General features: G+C 44.6%; 1 protein-coding gene across 2 annotated transcripts in view; it reads right to left on the bottom strand.

The window, feature by feature from the left end:
* Positions 1–13,372: 13,372 nt before the first annotated feature.
* KIF14 (kinesin family member 14) overlaps positions 13,373–22,999 on the bottom strand; it is a 121,671-nt gene continuing 112,044 nt past the window's right edge. For both annotated transcript variants that reach the window (XM_077452726.1, XM_077452727.1), the window contains exons 28-30: positions 22,824–22,898; positions 20,047–20,170; positions 13,373–14,084 (exon numbers count right to left, since the gene is read on the bottom strand). In XM_077452726.1, the coding sequence (XP_077308852.1) occupies positions 13,840–14,084; positions 20,047–20,170; positions 22,824–22,898 (444 nt within the window). In that variant the 3' untranslated portion in view covers positions 13,373–13,839. The remainder of the gene's footprint in view (positions 14,085–20,046; positions 20,171–22,823; positions 22,899–22,999) is intronic.

The following is a 22,999-nucleotide window of genomic DNA, read 5'->3' as shown; positions in this document are numbered from 1 at the left end:
CTTCCAGATACCAGTCGTCACTGGATCCCCTTAGCTCTTCTGCAGTTATCCCACTGTATACTCCTCAAGCGTCACCCTTGGCTTAAAGAAACCCTTGCCTATTCGCCGAGACACCCCATCCATTCATAATCTGTCCTTGCTATGCCTTGTCTATCTAATGTCCCCAGCTACAATGCCACCTAGTAACAGAAGAGAAAAGTGCAGCAATTCCAGAATTAGGGGGATATCAATGGATCTCCTATCAATTAGCCAGCGTAATTACTACCTGGCAAACTAAATTGGTTAGCAACTCTGCCTAAACACCAGAGTGCTACATACCTAACTCTCACGTTTCCTCTCCAAGATGCTATTCAGTGGGAAAGTTTCAGCAGAGGCAGTGCTGCCAATCCAGAAAGCAGCAGAGGACTAGGTGTGGCCAAGGTGCCAAATGACAAGCTAAAGGCTTGTGAATCAGCAGTGACAGTTCTTGTAGCCACACCCCATGCAAGTGCAAGCAGACAAAGCCTACATGAGAGTGGCAACTCTACTCTGAATTCAGGAGCAGTGCAGCATCACTGCCAAACCATCACAGAAAGCTTCATTAGGTGGATTTTACTGGCATGATCGACAAAAATATTTTTGGGGGACTCATGCCGCGTACACACGATCGGACTATCCTGTGGACAAACCACCAGACTTTGCAGCGGAGGTCCGCCAGACTTTCCAAACGAGCAGACCTGCCCACACACGACTGAACTGGACACACAAGACTCCCAAAGTCAGAAGAAGCGGCAGCGACAAAAGACCAGGCCACCGCTAGTAAAAGAGCTGGAAGAAGATATCGGAGGCCCGGCAAGAAGAACCGAAGAGGGGGACAAGACTCCTGAAGTCGGAAGAAGACCCACGGACGGCGGCGGCGACGACTAAGAAAGCCGGGCTCCTCCGCTAGTAAAAGAGCTAGCAGAAGATAGCGGAGGAGTCCAGCGAGAAGACCCCCTAAGACGGAAGACCACCAGAACTGTGCAATAAATTATTTTAAAAACGTGTTGTATTTTTTCTTTACACTTTTTTTTCACCAGGTGAATGGATAGGGGTACGTGGTACCCCAATACTCATTCACATAGAGTGGGGGGGGGGTCAGTATCTGGGGACCCCCTTATTAAAGGGGGCTCCCGGATTCCGATAAGCTCCCCACCCGCAGCCCCCGACAACCAAAAGCCAGGGTTGTCGGGAAGAGGCCCTTGTCCTCATCAACATAGGGACACCCACCCACTTTCCCCACCCACTTTCCTGACCGGCCGGGCTGTGTGCTCGGATAAGGGTCTGATATGGACTTGGGGGGGGGGGACACGCCATTTTTTCGGCATAGGGGTTCCCATTTAAGTCCATACCAGGTGACGGGGCCAGGGAGGTGTCAATCTCGCTGATGGAGGGGGCGACATTGAGTTCCTTCGCTAGTACCGGCTACCTGGAGTCACGTTCAAAATGACTTTTCTCCGTGTGTGGGCAAGTCTGTTCATTTCAAAAGTCCGGCGGACTAGCACACAGACGGCCGGATTGTCCGCCGGACAATTTTGAGTCAAAACTTCTTTCTAAGTCCGCTGGACTTTTGGAAAGAAAAAGTCCGCCGGAGCCCACACACAGGCAGATTATCCGGCGGACTCTGGTCCACTCCACCGGATAGTCTGATCGTGTGTACGCGGCATAAGAGAAAACTGTAAGTGCAGGTACACATAAAATAAATGCTACAGCACATATGTTTTATTAGGAGGGCATAGTTCTACTTTAAGTATGTAATGCAATGTGAAACTTACTGCGGGAGATGACTGTATTTAGGCTTAAAGTCGTAATAAACCCAAATCCAAAAATTAAATGTATTGCAGCTCATCAATCAATTAGCTGTAATGGCTGTATTCTATGTGTTTTTTTGTTTTTGTTTTTTTGTTCTGCTCTTCCTGGTGATGTAGCCAGTAACACACCTCCTGTATTGTACAGACACCACTCCAGACAAATAAGTACAAGAGGCAGATTTGGACAGCAGCTTTGTCAGTCTGGGGGGAGTTGAGGGTTAGAAGTACTAGCAGATTTAAATACACAAACAAACTGAACTTAAAGTAGAACTATGGGCAAAAGGGGAGGGTAATAACCCCTGTCAGATTTTTTATTTTTTTGCCATAAATAATAGAGCTTTCTTTTGGTGGTATTTGATCACCCCTGCACTTTTTATTTTTTGCGTCAAACAAAAAAAAAAGTTTTGAATTTTTTTTGTAAAAAAAAAAAAAAAAAAAAAAAAACTGATTACAGTGTAAATGTCAATGATGGGGAAAGGGTTAACACTAGGGGGAGATCAAAGGGTTAAAAGTGCTCCCTCATGTGTGTTTCTAACTGTACGGGGATGGGACTGACTAGAGGAGGACACAGATCGCTGTTCCTAATTACTAATTAGGCGATCTGTCTCTCCTCTCAGAATGTGTGTGTGTGTGTGTGTGTGTGTGTGTATTTGTTTCACACACACACACACACACACACACACACACACACACACACACACACGTTCTGGCTCTCATGCCCATGATCGCGTGTGGCGGACATCGTAGCCGCCGGCCACGTGCATCGCATCCCCCGCCGTGCAGCGGGCCAAGTGCCTGCTATAGCTGTTTAAAGGGCCAACGTACAGCTACAGTGATTTGCGGGAACCAGCCGACCTGTCGCAGTATGACGGCAGCTGGCCAGCAAGTGGTAGTAAACCCTTACAAACCACTTTTCAACACAGGTAAGCCTATAATAATACTTAGCTGTAGGTACCGTGGATATCTCCTAAACCTGCATGGTTTAGGAGATATCCACTGCATCGGCATGTGCCAACGTGCGCACTGAAGAAACTGCACATTCGTGCCATTGCTTCAGCTGCCGTGCCGTGACCGGCGACGCAGGAGTGACATGGCAGCTTTGGGTAAGCAGTGAACACCCAGATGTAACATTTCGGAGATATGTCACCGGTCAAAGAGGTGTATGAGGCCCGCTGCACCACCTTCGATCTAAGATAAGCAGATAAGCATTTCATAATGAGCTAGTATGCAATGTTAAACAAGTGTTTTCAGGAGGGATCAGAGATGTTATGCTATATCTTTCTATCAGCATGGGTCGCATAAAAAAAAACAAAAAAACACTAAACTAATCTAAGAAATGTGAACTTGACTCGGTAAAGGTGTGATTCTAAGTGGCATGTTATTCAGAGATTTGACATAAAACACTGATGTCACTCCGTTTATATAATATACATCCATCCATACAGCTTCAATTATTATATAGACACAGAATTGTTTCCATAAAATGAAATTGTATTCAGTGATTAATTTAACATGATGAATTAGGTCAGAAGCACACTATGAACCTCCATGTTATGCAGACCATACTGGGGATTAAACTGACAGCTGTGTGATTTAACAGACCAGTGCGCAAAGCAGAAAGCTGTTTTTACAGCAATTTGTTCTGTAAAGATTGTATTAGCAGATGTCTATAATATTGGCCAGAGCATACAGTGAAAGGCACTTCAAACACACAATGATTACATATCTCAAGACTAGGGAAATACAGATAGAATTATCGAGAAAACATAATTTAGGGTTTCAAACATACAGCTAATATTCCATGGGAATTCACAATGGATGATTATGGGTTATAAGGGCATAGACAGAATCCAAATTAAGTTTTCAGTGCAAAGTTTTTTGTTTTGTTTTTTTAAATAAAAGTGGATAAAACAAATTCCCTTCCACAAAAACATCATTAAAAAAAAAAAAAAAACACAAACACGTACAACAGATTGATCCATTTTTTATCAATTCTTGGCATGTCACAATATACAAGAACAGTGTATTTTTATATTTTTTCCCTTTTTTAAAGGCAACCTTTAACTTCAGTCATGTTACTGCACCTAGGGTAAGAGGTTCAATCTACAAAAATGTCAGTCTGCAGCAGGCGGGAGAAAGCATAGCCTCAAGTCTTTCCTTGCCCCAGTGATCAGATTTAACAGAACACATTAGTGATCATGTCAATAGTGGCATCTTTCCAGCAACACAATCAGTAAAGAGACAACTAGTTAGCTATTATGGCTATGCTACTCACTGGCTGAAATGCTGCAGAATCTCACTCAGGTAGGGAGCAGTAATGGAGAAATAAACTTGTTGGTTTGGGAAGGAGCAACATTGTAGGAGCAGGTGAGTATTCTTAGCGATCTGGCAACAGTAATGTGACACATTGGATAACTAAGCTGCACACCAAACGATACTCAGTTCAAGTATGGTTACAGTGCTGAAGTGACAGCAGTCACATAGAAAGGAATATACCTCAACAGTGTACCAAGCTTTGAATTTCAATGGGCCTGTGGCCCATTGAAGGAGACCATGACCCCAAAACATTTTGTATGCTGACTGCATTAAAATCTCATCAATCAACAATGCTTAGTGTGTTTGTGTCATACATTGTTCAGACTATCGCTAGTGTGACATGGCCCTAAAGTAAATTTACAGCAAGCAGGGTGAGATGCAGAGGTAGGGCACTGAGCTGCCAGATATTTGCATCCACAGCTCAGATCATAAAGGCTACTACACAGTCATCGGGATTAAAGTTGCGTTTCAGGTATTTATTACTAGTCACAGTACTTCTCTGACAACTGTGCCAAAAATGAAGCTTATAAAAACCAAAACACATTTGTTGTAAATTGCAGCATATCAAAAATCTATATATGTTTTTTAAAAGTTACTGACCGGTCCATTTTAAGATTATTGTATCATCTAGGGGAGAATGAGCTTAATTCACAAAGCATATGCTGGATGATATTTGAACATGGATGGCATCAAGGAGACACAGAATAGTGGTTGGTCTGATGCTTCTCCTCTCAAAAACTTTATTGACTAATCATCTTAGAGATGAAGGTTGAATATTTGTTTATTATTAAGGTTCAGTAAACATTGAACACATTAAGAAATAAGGGAAGGGAGGGATGGGGGTACATAATGAATAAAGTAAGGGGGAGGGAACAGGGTGGGAAATGCAATGCATGCATACCAACTTGTATGCACATTAACACATTGTACAAATACTTGTCCAGTCAGGACTTTTCATTAAGGCAATACATATGAGACCCACTCACGCAGTGTCATCCATCTATGGACACTGCCTGGAATAATTGCTCCCTGGACAAATTTTCAAGCCTAAGAGGGTATAAGACAGGTATGGGGTGAGACAACTGGGTGCATGACATAGCAAGTCAAGGGTGGTGGTTGGGGAAGGGCAAGGGGAGGGAGGTACTCAGCAGTAAAGGTCTTGTAGCATTATAATGGTTACATTCTATTATGAATCATTTGCAGGACCCCCAGATTTAGGGGTTTGTGTCTTTCGGCATACTACAGTTGTAGGGCCTCTCTCTCACGCAGCTATACTGTTGAGAAAGAGGTCCAATGAAGAATGGTGGAGCCAAGGATACCAAAGAGAGGTGTATTTATCCCATGTATCATTTTGTTTTGCCTGTAATTCTTCCATGAGCATAAATCGTTCATGGTTTCTGCCCACCTCGTAATCGAGGGGACGGTATCTGTTTTCCAGAATTGCGATATGACGTGTCGCGCTGCAGACAGTAAAAATCTAAGCAGGATTTTTCTGTGGGAGCTTAGCGGTCCTGAAAAGATGGATAGTAATGCTATTTGTGGTGAAGGTAACAGAGACATTGTAAAGAATATTGTGGATATTGAATACCTTGTCCCAAAACGGGCGAACTCGATCACAGTCCCACCATACATGTTTGTACGTGCCCTCTCCTCCGCGGCAGCATCCATCTGAAGTTCCTGGGTACATTTTGCTCACCGTGACTGGATCCCTGTACCATCTTGCTAACAGCTTATAATTTTTTTTCTTGTGAGAATCCGGATATGGAAGATGTGTGTAAGTATGAATGAGGTGTTCCATTGTGCAGGGGAGATTTCCATTCCTACATCTCTCGACCATTTTTGTGTGAACTTCGGTGGTGTGTTGCATGTTTTTAGTTGTATGTCTTTGTAAATCAGTGATAACGGGTGTCTGGGCGTCCGAGAGAGACCACACATATCCTCAAGGGTTGTAAGAGGTCTATGGACCTGTCCAGAGAGATGAAGTGTCTTACAGTGTTGTGTTAGGGCTAGCATGGAAAGCCAATCTATTGGGGTGTTAGGTTGGGTGTCTGTTTGTGGTTGGAATAGACCTGTGGAGGCCTGCATGAATTGCCTGGCTGTTGGCCATTGTTCTCTAGTGTATGAACCACATTGCCCTCCCGTGTTGTAAGTTGGGAGTGCCGGGTTGTCAAATAGAGACGATAGTGGGCTAGGGTCTGTGGAGATGGAGAGGGTGGTTTGTTTACGATACCAAGTGGTTAGCGCTGCTACCGTCAGTGGAGACAATCCATTCATGTTGCGAAATTTCATATGGTAGCCCCTAGGGGTGCAACGGATCAAAAAACTCACGTATCGGATCGTTACTCGGATGAGAGTCACGGATCGGATCATTTTTCGGATCAGCAAATAATAATTTAATTTGCAAAAACCTGTGAAAATTCCACCACCATATAGTCCCCACTGTAATATCCACAATCTCACCCACTGTAATATTGGCTGGGTATCGCAGAGTATGGCAGGGTATCGCTGAGTATGGGCAGGCAGGGTATCGCTAAGTATTGGCAGGTTATCGCTAGAGTATTGGCAGGTTATCGCTAGAGTATTGGGGTATTGCAGAGTATTGGGGTATTGCAGAGTATTGGGGTATTGCTAGAGTATTGGGGTATTGCTAGAGTATTGGGGTATTGGCAGGGTACTGTAGGGTATGGAGGGATGGCTGCTTCCATCTCAGGATCTCTCCCCTCCACTGTACAGATTAGTACCGAGAGGGGAGAGAGGAACGATCAGTGTAAACAGCCTGGGTGTAGAAAGATGGCCGCCGCTTCAGAGCTAGGCCGAAGCCGCATCTTTCCTAAGGCCGAGACCGCGGAGCGCTCCGCGGATCGTAGCATGTGCCGATCCGAGCGGGGTGACCCGTTCGGATCACGGATCGGTGACGATCCGTTGCACCCCTAGTAGCCCCATAGGAGAGCTCTGAGGTCTACCTGTGCCATGTTTTGCCCGATAATTGTAGATGGTTTGGTCAAGGGGCAAGGGAACCATTCAAGGAGTCTTAAGAATATGGCCGATGTGTGGTATAATTGGAAGTCTGGGAGACCGATGCCCCCTCTATCTTTAGGGGTGCACAAGATTCTATATCTAAGCCTAGACGGGCGATTCTGCCAAATGAACTTGACTGCCAGGGAATGGAACGAAGCTGGGTTGAACTAAAAAACTTACCGTGTGGACCAGGCTTTAGATCTCATTCATATTCTAAATGCCCATGGAATGGCAAATATACCATGAATACCTACAGCCAGGATCTCAGATTTGTTTGTTTTTTGTCAGCTACTCACCTGATTGATGGGCTGAAAAGAGACTGGAACATCTGAGATCCTGGGTGCAGGTATTTGCAGTATACTTGCTGCACCATGGTCATGTAGGATGTATGAATGAGACCGGATTTGAGCTAACCTTACGTTGAAAGTTGAGCAGGTGCAAGGAGCAACATATTGTGGTAGGCAGTAAGTGCAGCGATTTATTTAACCACTTGCTTACAGGGCACTTAAACACCTTCCTGCCCAGACCAATTTTCAGCTTTCGGTGCTCTCACAATTTGAATGACAATTACTCAGTCATGCAACACTGTACCCAAATGAATTTTTTGTCCTTTTTTTCTCACAAATAGAGCTTTCTTTTGGTGGTATTTGATCACCTCTGGGGTTTTTATTTTTTGCGCTATAAATGAAAAAAGACCGAAAATTTTGAAAAAAAACGCATATTTCTTTGTTTCTGTGACAGAATTATGCAAATTATTAATTTTTCTTCATAAATTTTGGTCACAATTTATACTGCTACATGTCTTTGGTAAAAATAACCCAAATTAGTGGATATTATTTGGTCTTTGTGAAAGTTAGAGAGTCTACAAGCTGTGGTGCGAATCGCACAAAATTGATCACATCTGATGTACTGGTGGCCTATCTCGCTTCTTGTGACCCGAACAAGCCAGGAAAGTACAAATACCCCCCAAATGACCCCTTTTTGGAAAGTAGACATTCCAAGGTATTTAGTAAGAGTCATGGTGAGCTTTTTGATGTTGTCATTTTTTTCCCACAATTCTTTGCAAAATTAAGATTTTTCATTTTTTTTTTTTTTCTCCACAAAATTGTCATTGTAATAGGTTATTTCTCTCACGTGGCATGTGTATACCACAAATGACACCCCCCAAAAAATTCTGCTACTCCTCCTGAGTATTACAATACCACATGTGTGGGACTTTTTCACAGCCTGGCCACATAGAGAGGCCCAACATGCAGGTAGCGCCATCATGTGTTCTAGGAACATAAGTTACACATCTAACTTGTTGACTATTTATTACACTTTTGAAGCACCAGGACAATGACACGTGACACTGATGACAGATGGCACTGATACGTGGCACTGATGACAGATGGCACTAATATGTGGCACTGATGACAGATGGCACTAATATGTGGCACTGATGACGCGTGGCACTTATACGTGGCACTGATGACACGTGGCACTAATACGTGGCACTGAAACGTGGCACCGATGACAGATGGCACTAATACGTGGCACTAATATGTGCCACCGATGACAGATGGCACTAATACATGGCACCGATGACGCGTGACACTGATGACAGATGGCACTGATAAGTGGCATTGATGACACGTGACACTGACAACAGATGGCACGTGACACTGACAGGTGGCACTGATGACAAATGGCACTGATACATGGCACTGATGACAGATGGCACTATGTGGCACTGATGACTCGTGGCACTGGGGGCAGGTGGCACTGGGGGCAGGTGGCACTGACGGCAGGTGGCACTGGGGTGGATGGCACTGGGGGCAGGTAGCACTGGGGTGGATGGCACTGGGGGCAGGTAGCACTGGGGTGGATGGCACTGGGGGCAGGTAGCACTGGGGTGGATGGCACTAGGGGCAGGTAGCACTGGGGTGGATGGCACTAGGGGCAGGTAGCACTGGGGTGGATGGCACTGGGGGCAGGTAGCACTGGGGTGGATGGCACTAGGGGCAGGTAGCACTGGGGTGGATGGCACTGGGGGCAGGTAGCACTGGGGTGGATGGCACTGGGGGCAGGTAGCACTGGGGTGGATGGCACTGGGGGCAGGTAGCACTGGGGTGGATGGCACTGGGGGCAGGTAGCACTGCTGGGGGCGGATGGCACTGCTGGGGGCGGATGGCACTGCTGGGGGCGGATGGCACTGCTGGGGGCGGATGGCACTTTTTATTTCATTTTTTTAATTTATTTTTTTTCCACAATCAGAACGGCTGCCGCTGCAGCCGTTCATCTCTCCCCTCTCGCACTGTCTGTGCGAGGAAGGAGAGCGGTGCTGCGAGATGATCTCATATGTTTACATATGAGATCATCTCCCATTGGACACGCCGATCACGCTGTAAACGGCCGCTGTGATTGGCCGTTTACAGCGATCTGTGTTTGCCTGTCCCCGGGGGACACGGCGAACACAGAACTTCCGCGATGCGCGCCCGCGGCGGCGCGCATTGCGGAAGTAAACATCAGGTCGTCCAGGGACGACCGCCCGGACGAACGCGCCTGCTCTACGGCCGTCATTCGGCTATAGGGCGGGCGCGAGGAGGTTAAACATTAAAAAACTGTGTCCTAAGAAATTTTATGAAATGTTTTAAGAGGTGAAAAATATATATATATTGTGCACTGCCTACCACAGGATGGTGCTCTTTGCACCTGGTCAATATGCCTGGCTTTTATTCAGTCTTAATGTAGTAAACCCAGATTTTGAACTTGTACCTACAAGTGAGCCTATAATACTTACTGTAGGTACAGTGAATATCTCCTAAACTTGTGGTGTTTAGGAGATAGTCACATGGAAAGCAGCCGGTGATGTCACGGGTGCATGCGCTCTGAAGGGACGGCATACTGCTTGGTTGTACTTCTCCTGGGGAGGAGTGCAGTTAGTTCTATAATTTTGTGACTTTGTTGAACACCCCTGACCCCCCCCCCCCCCCCCCCATCTACACCCCTGATTAAATAGCATTATTTATGTTTGTAGTGCTCACATACAAAGCAAACTCACCCATCCATTAATATTTCAATGTTTTATTTTGCTTGAAAAACACCATCTAATTTAGCAGCCCAAATTCCACAAATGTTCATGCTACTGTACTTCTGATATCTCACTGTTGGTGCTCTTGGAACAAATTGTGCTCCGATATATTTGCAAGCCTTACTTTGGCTTCCTCAAACTGCGCCCCCTAAAATTTAGCCCTCTTCTGCGTCATAACGTAGGATTCCGTTCGGTATTCAGGCAACTTGATGTCCCCTTTCTTCCAGCTCCTGCCAATCACAAATAATCCTCTTTTTCTTCTGGGGATGAAACAACTTCACATATTTTCCTGGTGGGCCACTCATGGCTTTACAAGGGTGCATCTTTTTTTTTTTTATCCACCAACTAGTTTCCGTCATGGGAGTCTCTCCAGAAAATGCAGGAGATCCCACAGCGGTAACATTTTCATTAATTTGCAATTTCAGAATATGATTGTTTATTCACCGTACTTCCACATACCCATTTCGCAAGATGTCTAAACACACCCCCCCCCCCCCCAACATTCACCGGGGCTTTATTTCAACACTTTTTCATGCCTCTCAATAGTAGAACATCCTTAACATCCCTCTCTTATGTGGCAAAATGGGAGCAAGATCTTTGATCTTCAATTGATATGTGAATGTTTAGCTCAGCCCCTGCATGGGCAAAATGCGAGCCCGTTATGTTATATCTAAAACTACAATAAACATTGAAACAGGAAAAACACCACCTAGCATTTCTGGCCATGGCCATCTCAAGTAAGGGCAGATGATTCATGTAACATTTACTTCCTGGAATCCATCTTCCCTTAGCTCAGACATGCAGGAAGACGGGTGTGCTCAACAGAAACCCCTTCCCGACATCATTTGCCTAGGCCTGGCAACCAGAAAGTAACTAAAGAATTGTAAAAAAAAAAGATATACCGTATATACTCGAGTATAGGCCGACCCGAATATAAGCCGAGGCCCCCAATTTACCCCCAAAAAAACTGGCAAACTTATTGACTCGTGTATAAGCCGAGGGTGAGACATGCCTGTCCATCCCTGTGTGTGTGTCCGTCCATCCCTGTGTGTCCGTCCATCCATCCCTGTGTGTGTGTGTGTCCATCCATCCATCCATCCCTGTGTGTGTGTGTCTCCATCCATCCATCCATCCATCCATCCCTGTGTGTGTGTGTCTCCATCCATCCATCCATCCATCCCTGTGTGTGTGTGTGTCTCCATCCATCCATCCATCCATCCCTGTGTGTGTCTCCATCCGTGTGTGTGTGTGTGTGTGTGTGTGTGTGTGTGTGTGTGTGTGTGTGTGTGTGTGTGTGTGTGTCCAGCCTACCTTTGTCCCGAGCCTCCGTCCCGTGCCTTGCCTCCTTGCCTCCGTCCCGTGCCGTGACTTGCCTCCTTGCATCCGTCCCGTGTCGTGCCGTGCCTTGCCGCCGCCGTCCCGTCCCGTCCCGTGCCGTGCCTTCCCTTGCCTCCGTCCCGTGCCCTCTTCGTCGGCGGCCATTGTAAAGTTCAAAAGCTGCGCCGCCGCCTTCGCCTGTGATAGGCGGAACACTGAATTTCCCAGCAGCCTGTGTTCCGCCTATCACAGACGTCGTATCATCCTCGTCCGTAGTACGAGGATGATACGATGTCCGTGATAGGCGGAACACAGGCTGCTGGGAAATTCAGTGTTCCGCCTATCACAGGCGAAGGCGGAGCCGGAGGCGCGGCTTTTGAATAGAATGGCCGCTGTCTGTCTGCTCGACACGCTGATCGAGCGGGCAGACAGCGATGACTCGAGTATAAGCCGAGGGGGGCACTTTCAGCCTCAAAAAAGAGGCTGAAAATCTCGGCTTATACTCGAGTATATACGGTACTTTTTTTTATCAATTTACTAATTGCTAGCAGCAAAGGGATTAAAAATAAACTTAAACTGCTTAGGGAAGACATAAAAGACGACTCTTAGCTTGGCATCCCTGTTGTAGACAGAATCATAAATCTGCACACATTGATGTTTCAGTATGTATTTTATTTTGTGTTATTGTGTTATAAATATAGAACACTGGAACTGGATAATCTGCACTTTTATTCCTGTGCTCATTGCTCTTCAAGCAAGCCGGTGCTTTGCTCATGCAGGGCTTAGGAACAGGTTCACTCTAAGGGTTACCCCATTCCACCGCCATTCTGTTCCGTTGAGAGTGAAAAAAAATAAAATACCAGCTATGGAGAAGCATAAAGCCTCGTACACACCATCAGATTGTTGGCCAACAGAGCGTCAGACTTTTGTCCGAAGGGCATGTGCCAGGAACTTGTCTTGCATACAAACGGTACACAATTGTCGGCCAAACACACACGAAAGTAGTGACACACTACGTGGAATTTCAGCTCTTGAGCGCCACCCTTTGGTCACCTCCTGCTAATGTTGTGTTTGAGCATCGATTCTGAGCCTGTGTGTTTGGACTTGTGTGACGGACTTGTGTACACACGATACGAAAATCTGACAACAGACCGTTGTCCGCTGAAAATGTCCTAGCCTGCCATCCAACATTTGTTGGCAGAAAGTTGGACAACAATTGTCTGAAGGAGCGTACTAACAGACGGATTTTAGGCAAACAGTCTGTCATCACACAATTCCCTGCCCAAAATCCGATTGTGTGTTTGAGGCTTTAGACTCCTCCTCCTCGGCAGCTCTGCTGCTTGGCCACACAAGGAACCAGTGCTGTCGCAAAGGGGTAAAAAGAGTCTTAAGACCTTTGTAAGCTAAAAATCATGTCACTTTTTCACTCCCAGCAGCCAAATGTGGGGGTGGTAAAAGGCTGCCATTAAAACATGAATGTGGTTGTTAAGCCACTCTAACCTGTATAACACCATCAGCACTGCCTCCTAATGTAGTGTCCCCCTCTTTGTGCGATTTATAAAAATAAATCCTGCAAATACCTAATTTCATTGCAGAGATTGCAATCACATGACCAGCCAGCTTTCTGCTCAGAGATGCAGGGGCGGGGCTGCGTTTCTCCTGCTGTCAGTCTGGAGGAGAGAGCTGGCTGGTCATGTGATCACAATCTGGGTTCTTAAATGAGGCATTTATAAACCAGTCACATAAGGGGACACTGCAATAGGAGGCAGTTCTGATGGTGTATACAGGTTAGTGTTAGGAGAGCGGGGGGGGGGGGGGGGGGTAGGGGGGGGAGAGAGTCATGATACACCCTGGTCAGTTTATAGAGGGGTGGGGAGAAACTGGCAGGATCAGCAAGGTTTTTTTTTTTAGATGTTACAGGGGGCCAAATGACACATGACGAGCACTGTGTCACATAAAATGCTTTAAAGGACCAGGATTTTTTGGGGGGGGGTTAACAAATGCTTTAAAGTAAACCTGTTGCCTAGCCTGAATAAAGCATTGCTCAAGTGCCATATATACAACAAAAATGCATTTTAAATACAGATTTCAGCGCTGGTCATGGCTTCTTTCCTAATCTCATATTTATACAAATATAATTACCAAAGGAGAAAAAATATACATTTATACAAAGACATATACAAGTGATATCCAAAAATCTATTACTCTCTATACAGTTTTTTTGAAGCATGCAGTGCAATGTTTTTTTTTTAAAGCATTGGGCTAATACACCATTTATAATGATGCTTACACCCACTGTATGGCGCTGGGTGAGAATACAGACTTGCGCTGTGCATCCTGTGGCTGGGCGTAGTTGGATCTGTTGGAGTCCCTCTTCTGAATGGCACATACAAGAGTCTCTGACAAATTTCTAAACTCTGCCAAACCAAATATGTGCTGTGACCATGGCAGACAGATCTTGTTCAATATAGAGGCAGAAGAGTGAATGTCATTAAGCGATGTGAATATATGGGAAATATCTGTGTCTGTACCTGCAATTTAGAAATAGAAAAACATTTATCAAAAAAAACAAAAAACACTAACATCTTATAAAGCCATCCACAACAAGCCCCCAACTACATCACTAACCTAGTCTCAAAATACCAACTAAATCATTCTTTTTTCATCACCGATTTGTTAGCTATACAGTACATGTGAAAGATGAGCTTAACTTAAATCCTATTGATATTTAAAAAATATATATATGTACACAGGGGTTATGCAGGCTATGCTTCCAACTTTGTAGCGCTAGGCAATGATTGTACTTCATCGATTTACACACACTATACAAAGTCTGAGTCTGCAGGCTCACTGGGGTTGATTTACTAAAAGCAAATAGACGGTGCACTTTGCAAAGTGCAGTTGCTCCAGGACTTTGTAAATAAGTAAAACTTCACTGACAAGAATACCCCATCTCGTGCAAGAAAAGTTTAGGTACCTGGTAACGCTTTCTAAGAAGTCTTCCAGGGCAGCATCCGAGAAATAGGCTCCTCCTTCCTACAACTGGAAACACATTAGTCCACCATTATAAATTTGTTAGTCTCACCAGTGTGCCTCAGTAGTATTAAAGGACCGAAGGAACTCTCAGTAAGCCAATGCGTCCCCAAAATACCTGGTATCATCGCTTAGGGTGGGAACTAGTGCTGTCCTGGAAGACTTCTTAGAAAAATAGTTACCAAGTACCTAACTCTGTTTTCTCCAATCGTCTTCCAGGGCAGCATCCAAGAGGATGCATCAAGCAATACTTACTAGGGTATGGAAAAGGCCTGGAGCGCCTTGCGACCAATGTCTGGTCTAGACAGCTGGTCCATGTGGTAGTGCCTCGCAAAAGGTACTGAAGCTTGACCAGATCACTGCCCTGCAGATCTGCTACAAAGTTGCCCCTGCCTTTTCTGCGACCGAGGTTGCCCAAGCTTTGGTCATGTGGGCTTTGACCCCACTTGGGGGGGGCAAGGTTTTGTGCCCGATAGGCCATCTGTTTGGCAAGGTTTATCCATCTGGCCGTCATGCTTCTCGATGCCTGCTTTGCCTTATTGACTCCTGCATGGAGGACAAATGACGTGGTAGTTCTTTGCCAGCCCTTTGTTCTCTCGACATAAGCTACGAGTATTACGTCTAGCTTATTGTATGTCTCTCTTTTCTGCTATCCATTGACTTAGCCAGAAATGGGATAACCATATTCTGCATCCTGTGGAAGGTTGAAGAGACTTTTGGTCGAAAAACCTGGTTTTGATGAGAGGACCATTTTATCTGTCTGGCTCAGTCAGTAAGGTTCCATCATGTAAAAAAACCTTGACTTTCACCTCTGACCGATGCTAGGGCCACTAAGAGTACGGTTTTCAGTGTAAGATTTTTATCTGAGCACTCCAGTGGTTCAAATGGCTGAGAGAGGAATCCTCTGAGCACCGTGGAGAGGTCCCACATCAGAGTTCTGCTGACTTTAGCGGGTCTGGCTCCATTTACCGAGCTCAGGAATCTCTTTAAAAAACGGGTGTCCAGACAGAGAGGTTCAAGTCTGCTCCCTCCTGCAGGAAACACCAAATTGCTGAGATGATTCTCTGTCGGAATCTTGTTTTTTTCCCATTCCAGGGGAAATACTTCCTTCTCACTCTAGTTATAGGTTTTCTGCTGGCTAGAATGGGGTCAATCACTCTGTCTCTCTTTTCCAGCCTCACCCTCTCAGTAAAAAAGCTCAAAGCTTCACGAGTTTGTGATTCGGGTGGTTGACTGGCCCTTGCGATAGGAGGTCCAGTAGAACTTGCTGTATCAGGTGTGGGTCGAGACAGTTTTTTCAAGTGACTGAACCATATTCCCTGGCACCAGTGAGGTGTTAAGAGTATCACTCTTTCCCAATTCTTTGGCTCACCTTTGGTATTATAGCGGTCAGAGGAAATGCATAACACAGCTGGTGTGCCCAACTTTAATTGAACGTGTCCACTCTGATGTTGCCTTCTGTGGGATCCAGCAAGAAGAACCTTGGCAGTTTTGCATTTGTCTTTGAGACAAACAGATTTACCTCGGGGCACTCTCCAGGTTTGCGTGATCCATAAGAAGGTTGCTTGGTTTAGAGACCACGCTGTCTGTTTTATCTTTCGACTTAGAAAGTCTGCCAGCATGTTGTCTGTCCCCTTCAAGTGGATGCCCAAGGTTGATCTGATGTTTGTCTTGACCCATGACAGAATTGGGCTTTTAATTCACTCATATACTAAAAGGCTCAAGACCATCTGGAGTTACATCTCCCCTGCGTACAGAGTTCACCCATGTGCGCACCCATTCTAGGGTACTGGTGCGCTGAGTTTCCTATAGGAAGGAGAGCATTAAAGATGGCTGCCGACCAGACCATGTGACCAGAGTGGACTACGATCGGCAGGCAGGAGGGTCGGCGGCCAAGTCGCCTGCACAGCGAGGGAACCTCTAAAGCACCTGGCGTACTGGGCTTGGCTGGATGGCCCTCCACCATCGAGGAGCAGTAGCTGTAGGGGAAAATGCCGGTGGCATGTAGTGCAACTGAGGGGATAGTTGCATAACCTCTGTTGGGGTGAAACTTCAAGCAGAGCCTTGAGACTCAGATTGCTGCCCCTGCTCATCCTCCCAAAGCCCCCTGGGATGAATGGGATGCTGGTCAGGGAGTCTCCTGCAGAAAGCAGAGAGACTGGATAAAATAAACGTTTGCAGCTCCTGTGGGTCCAAAGGAAACACAAAACTGAGGCACACAGGTGAGACTAACAAATTTATAATGGTGGACTAATGTGGTTCCTGTTGCAGGAAGGAGGAGCCTATCTCTCGGATACTACCCTGGAAGCCGATTGGAGAAAACAGCAACTTTGCTTGCACATGATTGGATAATGGAAGTCAGCAGAGCTTCTGCTCATTTACTTAGCACTGGACAGTCTACTTGCCTTTAGTAAATCGATCCCACTGTGTGGTTGATGTCTTATTACAGCAGTTATTAGTTTATGTAAACTCAGACAATGAACTTTTCCCATTGATTCCTTTTAGGTCTGTTAAACATACCATTAAAAGACCTTTGTTTTGTTCTGTTCTATAAAAAGGCACAAATACCCATTAATCACATCAGATGTTCAGAGCAGTCTTTTGTCCTGTGCCCATTCCATATCTCAATTTGTTTTCCCAGCATTTCCCACATATGGAAGTGACCAGGCCACTATATAGACTACATTATATGCATGAAGATGAAAAGCCTTGTGTGCAGCAGCCCCTTCAGTCCCCCTAACACTTACCTAAGGTCCCTCTGTCCAACAATGTCCACAAATATCTCCCTCCTGATTGGCTGAGACACAGCAGCGGCGCCATTGGCTGCTGCTGTCAGTCAGCTAGCCAATCAGGGGAGAGAGGGGCGGGGCCAGTAGGGGCTCTGTGTCTGAATGGACACAGGGAGCTGTGACTCTGCTCGGGTGTCCCCAAAGCAAGCGGCTTGCTGTGGGGGCACTAAACAGGAGGGAGGGGCCAGGAGCACTGAACAGGGACCTAAGAAGAGGAGGATCCAGGCTGCTCTGTGCGAATCCACTGCAACACTGCAGGTAAGTATAACAGGTTTGTTATTTTTATAGGGGGAAAAAAATTAGACTTTACAATCACTGCCCGGGCTCACGTACACACTTCCATTCACACATTGTTGTGGGTAGCGGGGGATGGTAATGAACCATCAGCGGCTAATACAGTTAAGTATAGGAAGCTGTATATGTATAGCTGAGAGTACTGGGCTAAAGGCTCTGGTAAGTCACAGCTCAATTGCAGATGGAGAGTTCTCCACTATAGTGGTTAATATCCACAACAGTGGTATAACAAAGACCCAAAATATAGGCACAAATGTTCTTCTCTCAGCTCAGCAGCTGTGTCTGGCTTTAGTATGTTCTTGGTCAGTGGCTCCAGATAAGCATGTAAACGAGGAAAGCCAGAGCTTATATGCATAGTTTTAGGTCAGGCAGTATTAAAGACATTGGATTAGTATGACAGACAGGAAACCGGTATATTCAGCAAGGTTGGCAATGGCACCTTTTATACTTTTTTAGTAGGGTTTCTTGGGAAACAGGTGCATATAAGTGGACTTGTGTGAGTTTGTCTGCGAGTCACTGGCTCAGTTTACAAAAACATAACACAAGCCGTTTTTGTTACTTTGCATTATTTGCCATGTGTTTTTATGAATGAAATGTATTTTTTTTTATTCACTAAAGGCATTACTGCACAGATCAGCATGATTTTATCAGTGTTGGTAGAATGTGATTGTAAAAGTTAATTCAGAAACAATAATACAGGTTATTACTGCTTGCTGTGGTTATTGAAAGAGAAGAGCCACCTGAGGGGTGTCAAATTAAGAGAGAATAATAAGAATATAAGACTTTAAACTATAAATGTCCAAATCATGCAACAATAGATCATAAAATTCCATACCCAAGTGACATTGCTGTCTGTGAGCTGAAGAGTTTTAGAGGAAAGTTATGCTATAAAACAAGTAGTACCGTATATACTCGAGTATAAGCCGAGATTTTCAGCCCCTTTTTTAGGCTGAAAGTGCCCCCCTCGGCTTATACTCGAGTCACCGCCGTCTGCCTACCCGATCAGCATGTCGTGCAGACAGACGGCGGCCATTCCACTATTCAAAAGCCACGCCTCCCTGTCTGTGATAGGCGGAACACTCAATTTCCCAGCAGTCAGTGGTCCGCCTATCACAGACATCCGCTCATCCTCATACTACGGATGAGGATGAGAGGATGTCCGTGATAGGCGGAACACTGACTGCTGGGAAATTGAGTGTTCCGCCTATCACAGACGGAGGCGCGGCTTTTGAACAGTGGAATGGCCGCCGTCTGTCACAGACGAGGAGGAGAGGTGCGGCGATCCTGGCATGGCCGCCGTATGTTTTTTATACATGCAGATCGGTGCAAAATGGCACACAGAGGCTGCAGAAGGACAAAGAGGCTGCAGATTGGCACACGGAGGCATGTACAGGACACAGGTAGGCTGCAATGGACACAGGGATGGACACAGGGATGGACACAGGGAGGTATACAGCTGCAGATGGGCATTGTTGACCCTCTTTTCCACTCTTTTAAGCTGTAAAAGTAGCTGCTGCATGTCTCACCCTCGGCTTATACACGAGTCAATACGTTTTCCCATTTTTTTTGTGGTAAATTAGGGGCCTCGGCTTATATTCGGATCGACCTATACTCGAGTATATACGGTAGTTAAAAACTCTTATAAGAGAATGCTAGGTTTCTTGGCACTGTAAATAAGTCCATTTGGCAAGCTTGTAACAAATTATTTGTATGCTATGTACATTAAATGGTGTTGTGCTATGGTGGCAGTACCAGACTCCCACCTTTACTGCTGCATATAGAGAGAGCACCTATAACGCATCTCTGCCATTTTGGAGAAGCCTTCTTCAGTATATTTTCAACTTCCTACCATTTCAAATATTTTCAAGGCTTCCTCTGATAGGCAGATGACCTTAGAGAAAGCCTTGTATTCATTGAAAAAAATACCAGGCTTCTCCTAAATGGTGGAGATGAAGTACAAGCTACTGCACCCAGCAGCAGAAAGGAAGTAGTTGCAGTACAAGCGACTACATCCAGCAGCAGAGAGGAAGTGTCTTGTACCGCTGTTGGAACTCACCACCGATTACTGTATGTAGCACAAGCTACTACGGTATATTAAAGATTAAGAATCGACCAGTCCATTCTTGCATGCAAATAATTGGCTTGTTTCAAGCTGATAAAACAAATTAAAGTGCCAAGAAAACTGGAATTCTCTTAATGGACTGACCACTTATTTTATTTTTTTCAACAAATAAGCCAGCAAGGTATCAAATAACACTTCAACAAATATATAGAAACAGCAAACACCCTGACTATTTCAGCATCGCCAGAAATGATAAATGTGTTTACATTACAAGTTATAAATGCATATTAAAATATTGTATTGAGACACGATTACCGTTTAGTAGAGAAGTGAAGGTAGGCCGTAGCAAATCCAAACATGATTTCAAATTGCGCAGTGCTGAACTTAGGGAGGTGCGAACACTGCAAGCTGAATCCTTCAGTACAAGGCCCATGTTTAGCTAGCAAAAAAAAAAAAAAAAAGAAAAGAAGATTGAAAAATTGAATTAGAAATGACTAGGAAGGTCAGCAAAAACCTGAGGACAACAAAAAAAAATATTTCATTCCAAGATATTAAATGGACCTTGTGTGTTACTTTAGTAGTGGTGGAACCCTGAAACGCAGTTCTCTAACAAAAAAAAAAAAAAAAGGTACATCCCGCCTTCAACTCTTCTTACTCCAAGCCAGAAATGTAATAATGTGTCAGCTTTTACTTCAAGCAACAGAGAAGAAGTTGCTGGTAGGTTTATGTATACAATTTGACAATGCAATATCATTTTGCAGCTCTAAATGTCAAGGACAAGGGTCCTTCTGTTGCTTACAATGAATGAATGCCAAGTAGGACACCTTAGTGTTCTTATACATAGAAGTGTGATTGTGGGGTCTGTGTTTTGTGTGTAGCTCAAAATGATATGCCTTTATTGCCAAGCCAAATCTGTAGCAAACCTGTTTTATGCACAGGATAATATGTAGCATATCAAATGTAGGCAACTGGGCATGATAAGATGAACAATGCTTTCTATTGTAAACCCAGTTAAAAAACTGACATCCCAACGTTAGTACAGCGATTCCCCTCACTGAGCTGTTGTGTTCTGACAGGGGGACCCCCCCCCCCCCCACCAGAACTCGGGTGCTGGTTTTCCACATGGCCAGCTTCTGTCGGATCGGCTGACATACAAACAGCCTGTGTGTACTAGGTATTACTCCCATCTCATAAGAAAGTGATAGATATAAATGAATGCACATGTACACACACACACACGCACACACACACACACGCACACGCACACACACACACACACACACACACACACACACACACACACACAGCATTCGCAGGGCTTTCGTTTCCAAGAAGTTTGTAACACATTTTTAAGCCCTGGTTCACATTGATGTAACTTTCAAATTGTGCTACTTTACTTAAGCGATTTCAGGTGCACTAATTTGAAAGGTTCCATTGCCAACAATAGGATGTGACTCATGCATGACAAGTCACACCTGTGTCAACGGAGGCGTAGGCCAAGTTCACATAAAAAAAAAAAAAAAAAGAAGAAATGCACAAGTTTTTGCAGATACAATTGTGCTTTTTATTTTTATTTTTTCCTCTTTTTTTTTGCCTAGGCAAATGTCATACATCCCAGGTGTCTTCAGGAGGGATGGAAAGGAGGAGGGGTTAAGAACTTTCCCTTGCATGCTCGAGCCAAGGGCAGATGGATTCCAAGAAGTAAATGTTACATGAATCATTTGCCCTTACTCAAGATGGCTGCTGCTAGAAATGCTAGTGGATGTTTTTTCACAACAAAATAAAGCATGGATACATGGTTGGATGGGCGAGTTTGATTTGAATAATAAAAATGAATCAAATAGTGTTTTTGGTTTGTGGCGCTCAAATACATTGAAGATGCGCTTTAAGGCAATAATGTAATAAACCTACTATGTTGTGTTATACACCCATTTTGCTTGTCTTCATCACTATTAAAAGTGTAAACCATAGACGCATTTCATCAGTAAACAAAACTTTAAGTTTATGTACCCAGTAAAAAGCCCTATAGGAGGCCCTCTTACTTCCTTCTCCTGTCACGGTTTATCTCCAGTGGAGTTGCACCAGGGCTTGTCCTCCAGTTTTTGTTGTGCAGATGTTTCCTCAACAATAGTAAATACTGTATTTATCGGCGTATAACACACGCCGGTGTGTAACACGCACCCCAAGTTTAGGAGGGAAGTTTAAGGAAATTTTTTTTTTTTTATTTAAATGCCCATCAATGCAGCCTTATCAGTGTCCATCATTGCAGTCTTGTCCAGTGCCTTTATAGCCTTGCCCAGCCACTGATTATTTAAAATTGGTGCCGATCTCCACTGACTTTGAGCGGAGCACCGCCGACATACAAAAAGGAGAGTGGACTCTGCTCTGCTCACAATCAGGGGCAGGACTGCGAGAGGAGCCGCGTCTAGCAAAATACACTCGGCTTTCTGTATGTCGGTGGCGCTTACTCATCTCCTCTCACATTCAGCAGAGATCGGCGTATAACAAGTGCATGTTTTATGCCGATAAATATGGTATATGGATTACAATATCTATTAATCCATAATATAGGCTTTTTTTTTTTTTTTTTTTTTAATACCGAGCATTGATTTTTGTCACCCCCCTCCCAGAGTTGGCTTACCTGTAAATCTCACACAAAACACAATCAAGTAATTACATTAATGTAGATTGACCCGCTAAATTTAAATGTGTGTGAAGATGCAATGGTTTGCAGAGAAAATGTGCCAATAGTGAGGCTATATTCACACCTAAGCATTGTGTGTTCAAGCTTTTTTTGCAGCAGAATTGCACATTTTTTGCAGCATCTGTCAGACTTTAACTAAAAGGTGGTGAGTGCAGCTTAAAAAGGGTTGGAGAGCTGCTGTTTGAGTAGAAAATGTGCGAGAAAGCACTTGAAAAAAACGCTTGAAAAAAATCTCATGTTTTTCAGGCGTTTTCAATAAAGTCTATGGGGACAAAAACACTTGATTCTGCCTGAAAAGTAGCTCATGTACTTTGCTACAAGCGACAGGATGCTCACATGTGAAGGGTTATTGAAAACAGTAGGTTTTTGCTTGTGGAACTCTTTATACCTTTTTACAGACTTCCATGGCGTTATGGAGGAAGCCAGCTAACTTGAATGATGTGTTCTTCATCTCCTCAAGTACCTGGTGATATCACAAGACAATCAGTTACTAAGCTTACTACAAATTACTATACATAGCGACCAGAATTTTTCTTCCACTGATGTATCTGAAGCATGTCTCTT

This window comes from Lithobates pipiens, unplaced genomic scaffold, assembly GCF_037356315.1.
Source record: "Lithobates pipiens isolate NorthernLeopardFrog02 unplaced genomic scaffold, aLitPip1_a1.2 Scaffold_23, whole genome shotgun sequence".
Taxonomy (NCBI): domain Eukaryota; kingdom Metazoa; phylum Chordata; class Amphibia; order Anura; family Ranidae; genus Lithobates; species Lithobates pipiens.
Note: the sequence above shows the minus strand (reverse complement) of the source record. Positions and strands in the feature narration are given on the sequence as shown.